Below are 12097 nucleotides of genomic sequence, written 5' to 3'. Positions count from 1 at the left end.
ACCTGATTGTTTCCTTTCCATTTCAGGATCCATTGAAAGAATCAGAGACGTTGAATCCACCTCCAGACATTGAGGGGGAGATGGCAGATGATGAACCAGTCTTCCACCCACTCAAGTCAGAGGACAGTGGCATTGGCCTGAGTGCCTCTTCTCCGGAGCTGTCTAAGCACCTACGTATGCCAAGGGTCTGCCCAGATAAGGGAGATGTGTGGAAGAAGGGAGGGAACATGCAGATGACTCTGCACTGTTTCCAGGAGCTGGTGGCCAACTTTGCAAGCAAACAGCTCTTTAGGATCCAGCTTGAAGGTGAAGGGCGAAACTCACCTGAGAATGGGGTAATCACTGAAAATGACATGAACACAAAAAAGAGAGGTTCATGGGAACCAAAGCAGATCACTGGACCCCAGTTCAAACAGATGCTGACAGACTTCTTCACACCCCGTGCCCCAGTGTTGAAACAAAGCCCTAATAAGACAACAAATAAAGGCACAGAGGAGGAGTGGGATATTGAACGTTTACTACGGAACATGGGGGAGATAAATGAGGACTGTAGGGAGGCCTTTGCCGCTGCTTGTCATGTGCTGCTGGACTGTGCAACTTTCCCTGTATACATGTCAGAAGAAGAGACCGAGCATTTATATTCTGTTCTTTCTCAAGTGCCTGGTAAGGGAGATCATTTTATTGTATCACATAGCCACTATAATGGTGGTGAACTGCAAGCCTAAAATAATCTTTAAAGGGATACTGTCATGGGAAAAGAAAACGCATCAGTTAATAGTGCTGTTACAGCAGAATTCTGCACTGAAATCCATTTCTCAAAATAGCAAACAGATTGGGGCTAGAAATGGGCTAGACATATTGCCAGTTTCCCAGCTGCCCCCAGTCATGTGATTTGTGCTCTGATAAACTTCAGTCACTCTTTACTGCTGTACAGCAAGTTGGAGTGATATCACCCCCTCCCTCCCCCGCCCCCCAGAAGCCTCACAACAGAACAATGGGAAGGTAACCAGATAACAGCTGCCTAAGAACATCACTCAATATTACAACTAAATAATACACTTGCTGGTTCAGGAATTAAATTTTATATTGGACAGTGAATTATTTGCAGTGTAATTTAGAAATAAAAAAACGACATCATAAAATCATGACAGAATCCCTTTAATTTAAGTTGTTTGTGTCAGCATTCTCTACTTTTTTGGAACCTCACTATTCATAAGACTTGAAATATCATAACCATATTGTTAACCATTGTCTGTTGAGGGAATCAGTCCCTCAGACCATAGAAGTAGGTAGATCATCTAAGCAGTATCATTATCAGCAGATCTGCAAACCAAACATAGCCTCATTTATGATCACAAAAGTGAGTGCAAAGTGCTAAAATAGACTCAAAATTTAGCTCTTTGCAGGGAGTGCCAAAGCACCCTCCCAATCTACTGTTATGAATAATGCTTAAGTTTACTCACTGACACATGGAAACTCTGGAATTACTTCCAATTTGGACAAAGCAGTGGTTCTAGGTTTATGTCAATAGGTGCTACTGATCTGCACCAAGCAAATTGTGCCATTATGCTATTATTTCATCACATTGCACGTAATTTCAATTGATTAAACTTTTTCCACCATCACGATCAGAAATGAGCCCTAGTATCTCTTCAAGGGAAAAAGCAATTTTATGTACTGGGTCCAGGATGTTGCTCTCTACTTATTTGCCTTTCTCTTCATTTCATATAAGGTTCTGGTGATACTAGCTCCCCCCTGTGGTTCAAGTCTCTCATGACAGTGTGCTGCTGTGTGAAGGACTGCTATATCCAAAATGTGGCCATTTCTACCCTGCTCGAAATCATCAACCACTCTCAGTCCCTCTCTCTGGTGCTGGAAGATCGAATGAAAAGGAGTAAAACTCCAGGGTTCGGCGAGGTTTTTGGGAAACTCCAGATGGTCACAATCCCGCCTGTGTCACCTGGAGTTTTAAGACTTATTGCTGATAAAACTGATTTCTATCCGGTATGTTGGCTCAATGACATATAAAATATGTATTCTTTTCTTCTATTTTACATGGCTGTGCATCACTAAAATAGGAAATATAATAACATGTTGTCTTATGTGATCATCATTTTCTATCACTCTCAGTGATAACCTTAGAACTATGGCTGATATAGAAATGTTTCATATATATATTTATTCATTCACCACCTAATATTTCCATTAGACAAATCCGTAGGGAAAAAGTAAGGTGTAGCGGCCCATTCATTAGTTGTGTAAGTGTTCCAGAAAGCTATAAGCTATAAAGAGAAAAGTGTATGCAGTACAGGGCTCTGAGTTGGAAAGTTCACATTCAATTGATTTACTATGGATGATTTCTGCAGTGCAATGCAGCTGATACAATATAATATGTGCCATAGCTACCACTAAAAAGATTTCTGTAACATGCTGTTAAAGGACATGTAAAGCCTACATTTTCCTACCATGTATTTGGGCATATCTTTCCCACCCAAACCCCATCATTTGTACTGCATATTCCCCCTCCATTTGCCGGCGCCATCACATTTTCCTAAAACAAATAGCAGCTTTCACCCGGTGGCCATTTTCCTTCTGACACATCATCAGTAACATTGATACATGTATGCTGTAAAGTTCATGCAATGCAGAATGCAGTGTTGCAACATACTTTGATAAAAAGTTCTGCTGGGAATGATCAGTGTACTGGTTAAGCTGAGCTCAGGAGAGGTGGTTAGGAGAAAAAAATAGGCTCAGATAGCTAGAGTTTCAATGGGAACCAGCAATGCTATCTCTGCATTGGCTGTTAGACTGGAGGGTGTGTTTAGTGATCTGAGCTGAGAAGAACTGAGCATGCTAATTAGTCAACAGCCAAAGCCAGACAGCCAGAGTGGGTTAGAGGTGGAGAAGGAATTCTAAGTGATTAAGGGGATGCTGCAGCCTTACTGTTAACCTTTTAACAACCAGAGTGGCAGGTAACGAAAGATTTCAAAGAGGCTGTTTACTGATTAAATTTTTGTGAGGAGGGTTTACATGTCTTTAATGTCTCCCACTAGAGGGTGGCACATGTACTGTGGAATCAGCTCAATATAGAAACCCGGGAGCATCACATCACCTGCGTGGAACTGTTCTACAGACTTCATTGCTTGGCTCCATCTGCTAGCATCTGTGAAGAGATCATCTGCCAGACTCTGTTGCATAATGACAAAGTAAGGGCTACATTGTATTGTACATATTGTTCCCTCCTGTCCTGACCTTAGATTTTCAGTGATTTGGCCAGAGAGATGTTCTGAGAGATGTCCAGTGTTTTAAAGGTTTTGTTAGCTTTCCAATTTCATGCGGCATCAATCAGCAGTGTTTCCTTTCCTTTATTTTCTATAAATAAAAATTAATAGAAAAACGCCACCATAAAATAGTTTTTTTTCCTAGGGATGCACCGAATTCGGGCTTCGGCCTTTTTCAGCAGGATTCGGCCGAAACTTTCTGCCAGGCCGGAACAAATCCGATTCCTAATTTTCATATGCAAATTAGGGACGGGGAGGGAAATTGCATGACTTTTTGTAACAAAACAAAGTAAAAAAGTGTTTTTCCCTCCCCACCCCTAATTTGCATACGCAAATTCAGATTTGGTTCGGTATTCGCCCGAATATTTCGCGAAGGATTCTGGGGTTTTGGACGAATTCCAAATAGTGGATTCGGTGCATCCCTAATGAATACAAAGGAAATGTAATTTTAAGCAGCTATTCATTATACATTAAATAGAAAATACCAGATTGTATCTATAAAGCTTCAGCTCTTCCATCTCACCGTTGGATGGGTTATGTACATCTGTGTGAAATGTAAAATAGAAAAATATTTATTAAATATTTTGGGATATTATATAGAGTATATGCCGAGGGCTTTACATTAAATTGTATAGCTATCAATATTTTCAATTTATAAAAAGTTTTATGTTAAATAAAACATGTATTATTATTTATATATAAATAGTGCCAGGATATTCTGCAGCCCTTTACAGAGATTGTACATCAATGACATTAGTCCCTGCCCCAGTGGAGCTTACAATCTAAGATTCCTAAGCCAATTAACGTACCTGTTTGTGTTTCAAGTGTGGGAGAACATACGGACTCCTTGCAGATATTGCCCTGGCTGTAACTAATCTTTCCCCCAATGAGTTATGTTCTATGACCCAAAGCCTTACATTACCACTTTTCTCTAGAGTTTGGTGCTCTTATTATGCATTGCAATAATTCACTTATATTTATTTGTTTCCCTTGCGCAGTTGATCAGACTGGAAGCGCTGTTCCGGTTTTCTGTGATTTGGCATCTGACACGGGAGATTCAGGGGAGCAGAGTCACATCCCATAACCGTTCTTTTGACAGGTCGGTTAATTAGGGTGGCTGCATTATTAAATCTTTATATTATCTCCTGCTGTAGGAAGAAAATTAAAATCACAGTTTATTTATTCATTTTTAACAAGAAATTTAGAGAAGTTTCACAGCTATAATATGCACCCAAAATATAGTGGTTGTTTAAAAGGGAAGCAAAAGGTTCCCATTTAGTTTAAGGATTCTATTACTTTCTAATATACCTTTGTTGGTGTGTTTCTTGTTTGCTAGTTGTAATTTTCCAGTTCTCCATCTGGATCTCTGATTCTGTTGAAATAAAAGTGGTCACCGAGTGCACTCTTTCCTCTCTGTAGAGGGAGCCAATTGAAAACCAGTATGCACAGAACCTATAAGTAGCATAACTCTTAGATGCTATGTGTACTGGTTTAAAATTACCTCTCAATGCGACCACCAGTCGCTTTGATTTCAATAGTACTGGAGAGCTGGGGGAACTGCACTATATAGCTACTAAATGGTAGGAAACAATAACATGTATAATTAGGTGTATCTTCTTTTAAGTAATTCAAAACCTGGGTGGAGACACATTCAGCAAGGGGCGTAATAAACCAGGCAGACATGCTTTAATGTTCCCCCTCAAAAGTGTAGAGGAATATAGATTAAATCGACATTTATCCCCAGATTTCTCAGGATAACAGTTTTTTTTTTATGTTTCTAGGTCCTTATTTGTGGTCCTCGATAGCTTAAATTGCTCTGACGGTGCTATTGGAGCCGCTGCTCAGGGGTGGCTGGTAAGGGCCCTGTCCTTGAATGATGTTGCACGGATTCTGGAAGCTGTTTTCTTGCTCCTGCTCCACCCAAAGACTCAACGGAACTCTATCCACTGCATCAAACAGAAGAACTCTTCAGGTAGCAGACACAGGGTTATGTTCGAATTTTGAAGTAATGTGAAGTTTTCAAAACTCTAATAAATTAGATTTTCTTTACAATTCGAATGGTATGTTATTTATGAAAATGGGGTCTAAAATTCAATCGAATAGTCCCAACCCAAAAACTTGAATCAAATTTCCTCCGAAAAAAAACTCTGCTTTTTTCTCCCATTGCCGTCTATGAAGCGTCATTTTTGAAGCAAAACTTGGCAAAAATTTGGCTCATCACTACTATTAACATCTTTAAATAGTTCAAGGGACCTCTGCCATTGACTTGTACATGAACTCGACAGGTTTAAGGTGGAGAATAGTCGAATTAGAACTGTTTCCAGGGACGAGGTGTGATACATATCACATTTAAATTTGAGTTGGTGGCTTTAAAGGGCATGTAATCCCATTTTTACTTTCTATTTTATTTAAAAAATGTTCACAGTTTTCATAAGAAACCTGACTGTATGCAGTGAAATTCTCCCTTCATGTACTGCTGTGGATTGATGGCCCCTAACTGCTCTGCAGGGAAACAATCATACTTATGAACAGCAGGGGGAGCCCCCACCTTACTGTAGAGATTTGTATTGGATTTTATTTACTTTACTGTTTCCAACTCCAGCTGCAGGGACAAAGATCATGGAGCCAGATTTAAACAGATAAACTGGGATTCTATTTGGAGGATTATTTTGCTGCAGCCACTGGTTCTGGAGAGTTGGAGAAAGTTTGTATTAAACAATACAAAAACTACTAACACAGGACCCAGTGCAGTCTGCATATTCTGATTATTAATCAGTCGTTCTGTATCGGCTTCTGGCAGATATTATTTGACTTGTGCTGTTTTGATAATTTATGACGATCCCTAAGCAGCCCAGACCATACTGAGCATGTGCACAGTCCTGGTCTTGCAAAGATGTTTAACAAAGTTACAAGATGGTGACCCCCTGTAACCAACTTTGAAAGCATAAATCATGTGATTGATTAGACTTGTAGTGCAATAAGTTCATGTTTATGTTAAGTATACAAAATACAGCATTTCTAGCCTTATTCTATTTTAGATTTTACTTGCCCTTTAAATTAGAATGTGTGGGTTTTGAAAAAAAAATTCTAATTTACCATTTGAACCTTAGTAAATCTGCCCCTTAGAGATCACTTCATTAGTAGAATAAAGTAGTTATTCTAGAATGAGAAGTTAATGGGTTTTCTATGGAATGTGCAAGCAGCAAGGCCATTTGTTGTTTTTTTGAGACCTATTGCTCACGGTGCACTTTGTCTCCCTCAAGTTGCATCTGTCTGTGTATGCAGCACTGTCCTGCATTTGTGTATGGGCACTGTCCTTGCTGCAGGTAAGTGGGATCCGGGTGTTATTTGGCAGGTCCCTTCATATGTGTACAAAAGCAGAGCCCCCACGGTACACAAAGCACTCTAGAAGCATGTACTTGGCACCTGGAATGTGCTCTGCATTAGAAGCAAGCATTATGTGCATATTGTGCTGAGTACCCCTATCCGGGCCATTTAAACAAACTAAAAATGCAACACAATCTGCTAACATCAGTAGATAATTCCAAGGTCGTCAATATACTGCACCTAATCTGTGATATTAAATCCACTTTCCTGCCTCTCTAATGATATGTTTAAAGGGACATTAAATTAAAAAATATTATCTTGTCATGTGTTGCTTATTTGCCATTAGTAACTTAGAAACAAAATGTAACTTTCCTTTATTTTCTTTCAGAAGAGTTCCACTACTGGTGTCGGAAGAAAAGAACCTCATTGAAAGACTCCGCAGGATTTCGTGACTCTCCTTTAAGCAGTTCTGAGGAAAATTTACCCCAGATTAACACCGTGGACAGAGATGCCCTTTGGGCTGAAGTTGAGAAGGATCCAGAGAAAATAAAGATTGAGTTGACTGAGAACCGTACAGCAGATTTTAGGGATGCTCCGTATATTTTAGAGCAGGATGACAGTGAACATACAGAATCAGCAGATACCAGCACTGGGCATAATGGCAGTGATAACACTTCATCCTTCTCTCCAAGCTCCCTGGACCTCAGCAGTGATCAGAACTGTAGAGACAACACAGCAGGGCAAGCTATTCTTAAGAACACAGGCCAACAAAACATGGACATGCCCAGACAAAATGCATTATTAAGTCTTGTCCGCACAGAATCAGATGTAACACAGACCTCTGAATCCCTCTCTAGTGATGATGAAGCTGATGTGGAGCTTCAGGCAATCAAAAGCTCTCAGATTCTAAAGCAACAAAAGGAGAAGGAGGAGATGATTGAAGCTCTGTTCAAACACATTCTTTTGTACCTACAACCCTATGATTCTAAGAGGGTATTGTATGCTTTTACTGTGTTGGAAGCCATTCTAAAAACCAACCCCAAAGAGTTTATTGAGTCCGTAGCTACGACCACCATGGACACTAGCTCCACTGCACATCTCAACTTAATCTACAACCTACTTGCCAGGCACCAGGAGGCCCTAGTTGGACAGAGCTTTTACGGCAAACTTCAAACCCAGTCCCCACTGATGTGCCCTCATTCTTTGTTGATAGAACTTCTGACTTACCTCTGCTTGAGTTTCTTACGTTCCTATTATCCATGTTATTTGAAGGTCAGCCACAAAGATGTGCTTGGAAACAGAGATGTGCAAGTGAAAAGTGTTGAAGTTTTGATCAGAATAATGTCTCAGCTGGTCAGCACTGCTAAATCCTCAGAGGGGAAGAAAGCTGAGTTCATACACTGTTTGCTGGAAAGATGCAAAGTGCAAGAATTTGTGCTATTGTCTTTGTCTGCTTCTATGTACACAAGCCAGAAAAAGTACGAGCTGATGTCAGCTAGTGGGAACAGAGACAAGGAAGAAGGCTTTTTTGAGGAAGGAATAATTAATTTTGGTCAAGACCAGATATGGAGTGAGCACCCTCTTCAGATTGAGCTTCTGAAGCTTCTGCAGGTGCTGATTGTGTTAGAGCATCATCTGCGGCAGTTACAAGACGATCAGGATGCACAAGGAGACCTCACTAAGGAATGGCAACGGGGCATCAACTTCCAGCAGTCTATTAACGCCATGCAATATGTGCAGACCCATAGCATAACCTCCCAGGGTTTGTTTGTCTCGGCTGTTGTAAAAGCTCTGCGCCCAGATTATGGCTATGGAATGCATCCCCAGTGGGTTGCTTTGGTCACCTCTTCTTTGCCCTTTTTTGGGAAATCGTTGGGATTAACAGTTGCTCCATTTGTCGTGCAAATCTGTAAAAACCTGGATGAACTTGTAAAGCAGTATGAAAATGAGGCTTTTAAGATTAGGTAAATTTCATTTTAATGTGAAATTTGTTTTAATGTGAAAATATAGGATTATAAAATGTTGAAAAACCCTGAATGTACTGCGAGGGATAAAAGAGTGAAACATGCATAACCTCCAACATTTTAAAGGACACCATAATTTGCTCTAATCTTTATGTATGTATAACTTTATTTGCAAAGTACTGTTAAGAAAAGTACTATATATATATATATATATATATATATATATATATATATATATATATATATATATATATATATATATATATATATATATATATATATATATATAAATAAAGGTTGGAAGGATCAGCACACTCCATTTTGCGATGAAAAAAGTGTTTTTTATTATTAAACACACATAACTCCAACGTTTCGGTTCCGCCTGGGAACCTTTATCAAGGATGGTGTGCAAGATACAAACAGTGATTTATATACCCACCCCCCTAAGTGAATTTGGCGCCTTCATGACGTCACATGTCCATATACTGTCAGTAGTTTCAAAAAAAGTCTTTCTTTTCTGTGCTCATATGTGCCATTTCAACCTTTGACCACACGGTGTCAGTGTTGTGCCTCTCCAGAGGCTCTTATCTCCATATATTGTAACCTAACACCCAGTCACATAGTAAATCCCTTGAAGAAATTGAAACATATTACTTACAAGTAGTGGAGACTAATCACATCAATCATAGTAGTATTAGATTGTTACAATTACCTAAAAAATGGAAAAGATACTGTTACAACTTGGCACTTGGCATACATTTGTTGCAAATTAGGTTAGGAAACAGCTTAGCTGGAGTTGCCCATTGAGTCCTTTGGGCGATACACAATCCAACTCGTGTATCCAAAATGCTTCTCGTTTCAGCAATATATTATCAATATCGCCACGTCTTGGTGGTCTTTTAATCTGGTCGATTGGCATACACTTAAACGTTGATGGATCGTGTCTAGCTTCTTTCCAGTGTTTGGCTACTGGTTGCTGGGCAATATCCTGCTTACCTGGTTCAACTTTTCTCTCCGTATCCAGAGCTGCCCTGATGCTTGCCCTGTGCATATTAATCCTTTCTTTCAACTGCCTAGTGTAAAGGCTTTGCACGTCCATTGTAACAAGTAGCAAGTAGTAGCTCTCCCACAGAGATGCGGGTAGTGAGAATAGACAGTGTCCCTGAGCAGTGTGCAGAAGATTTATCAAAAATGGCAAACAAGTTTCTAGAAAGGGGATATCCCAGTAGTTTGATCCAAAACACTATAGATGCAGTCAAATGTATTGAACGAGCACAGTTGCTACAAAACAAAGCACACGAGGCAAAAAACAGTGATACAGGGGACATATACTATGTCAGTAAATATAACCCCCAAAGTAAGGCAACAAAAGACATTGTAATGAAGTATTGGGATATTGTGGCAAAAGATGATGTTCTAGGCTCTAAAGTTTCCAACAGGCCAAAGTTCAGTTATGCAAGAAGCACAAACCTCAAAGAACATCTGAGTCCGTCCGATCCAGTAAGTAAATATACAAAGCCCAAGGTGCAGCATTTTTTAACAGCCCGGCCCGGTGTCCATAGATGTACAGGCTGTGTAGTATGTAGCACACTGATCCTGGGGAAAGAGTTTAGGCACCCCAGGACAGGTAAAAAATATGCCATCAAACAGAACCTATCATGTACTTCCAGTGGGGTTATTTACATTATAAAATGCCCATGTGGCTTGGTTTATTGTGGCAAAACAACTAGGCAGTTGAAAGAAAGGATTAATATGCACAGGGCAAGCATCAGGGCAGCTCTGGATACGGAGAGAAAAGTTGAACCAGGTAAGCAGGATATTGCCCAGCAACCAGTAGCCAAACACTGGAAAGAAGCTAGACACGATCCATCAACGTTTAAGTGTATGCCAATCGACCAGATTAAAAGACCACCAAGACGTGGCGATATTGATAATATATTGCTGAAACGAGAAGCATTTTGGATACACGAGTTGGATTGTGTATCGCCCAAAGGACTCAATGGGCAACTCCAGCTAAGCTGTTTCCTAACCTAATTTGCAACAAATGTATGCCAAGTGCCAAGTTGTAACAGTATCTTTTCCATTTTTTAGGTAATTGTAACAATCTAATACTACTATGATTGATGTGATTAGTCTCCACTACTTGTAAGTAATATGTTTCAATTTCTTCAAGGGATTTACTATGTGACTGGGTGTTAGGTTACAATATATGGAGATAAGAGCCTCTGGAGAGGCACAACACTGACACCGTGTGGTCAAAGGTTGAAATGGCACATATGAGCACAGAAAAGAAAGACTTTTTTTGAAACTACTGACAGTATATGGACATGTGACGTCATGAAGGCGCCAAATTCACTTAGGGGGGTGGGTATATAAATCACTGTTTGTATCTTGCACACCATCCTTGATAAAGGTTCCCAGGCGGAACCGAAACGTTGGAGTTATGTGTGTTTAATAATAAAAAACACTTTTTTCATCGCAAAATGGAGTGTGCTGATCCTTCCAACCTTTATCTATGATTTATTGATCGTGCACCTCGAGTTTACAAGCTAAGGAGTGCGGACACCACAGACAATTCTATATATATATATATATATATATATATAAGTATACACGGAAGATAAATCACAAAAAACATAATCATATCAGGACAAATAGCTTAAGTGCTATGTGGTAAGAGACATAGTGGGAAGGAGATCCCTGCCCCGTAGAGCTTACAGTCTAAGTGGATGGGAGGCTAACATACATGCACAAATTGGAGATGAAAAAAGATGCACAAGGTAAGGCATAGTCAGTAGGAACAGGACTAGGCTAATGTTCTAGTGCTCCAAAAGGTAGACTCTTAAGGGTTTATGTAATAAAAGCACTAATTTTGCCCAGGAGCAGAAACCCATAGCAACCAATCGGCAGGTAGCATTTACTGGTCACTTGTTTAAAAGCAAACATCTTATTGGTTGCTATGGGTTACTGCTCCTGGGCAAACTTAGTGCCTTTTATTACATTTTGGGGTTAGTTTTTTCTTGAAGAGAAGGGTTCCTTACGGAGGAATTCAGCGATGGAATTCCAGAGTTAAGGAGCAGCAAGATAGAAAGGTTTGAGATGAGAGGTGGCAGTGGATGTGGATCGTTTTAAGAGAAGGAGCGGAGAAGACCACCAGGAATGTATAGCGAGACAAGAGGAAATGTAGTGAGGAGCAGAGGAGTGAAGGGCTTAGAATGTTAGTAAAAGTGTTTTATATACTATCCTTTGCTTAACAGGCAGCCATGCTAGGGATTTTAGTTGGGGTTGAGCAGGTTCCCTTTAGGAGAGAGCAGAATGATCCTGGTAGCAGAGTTTAAGATTGATTGGAGGGGAGAGAGATGGGAGTCAGGAAGACCGGCTAGTAGGAGATTGCAATAGTCTTATCCTTTACAATAAAAGGAATCTACTGTAGTGTATAGGTAAGGGATCCGTTATTCGGAAACTCGTTACCCAGAAAGCTCTGAATTATTGATTTTTCGTTTAGCCTGCATTTTCCACTTATGA

At 40.0% G+C, this 12097-nt stretch overlaps 1 protein-coding gene across 3 annotated transcripts in view; it reads left to right on the top strand.

The window, feature by feature from the left end:
- Nucleotides 1-12097, top strand: part of dop1b.L (DOP1 leucine zipper like protein B L homeolog) — a 75481-nt gene that overhangs the window by 40690 nt on the left and 22694 nt on the right. For 2 of the 3 annotated variants that reach the window (XM_041581554.1, XM_041581552.1), the window contains exons 14-19: nt 27-663; nt 1733-2004; nt 3054-3206; nt 4280-4380; nt 5063-5253; nt 6997-8572. In XM_041581554.1, the coding sequence (XP_041437488.1) occupies nt 27-663; nt 1733-2004; nt 3054-3206; nt 4280-4380; nt 5063-5253; nt 6997-8572 (2930 nt within the window). The remainder of the gene's footprint in view (nt 1-26; nt 664-1732; nt 2005-3053; nt 3207-4279; nt 4381-5062; nt 5254-6996; nt 8573-12097) is intronic. The other variant, XM_041581553.1, reaches the window with a different exon arrangement.

The sequence above is a fragment of the Xenopus laevis genome, chromosome 2L, assembly GCF_017654675.1.
Source record: "Xenopus laevis strain J_2021 chromosome 2L, Xenopus_laevis_v10.1, whole genome shotgun sequence".
NCBI lineage: Eukaryota > Metazoa > Chordata > Amphibia > Anura > Pipidae > Xenopus > Xenopus laevis.
This window is presented reverse-complemented; position numbering and strand designations above follow the sequence as displayed.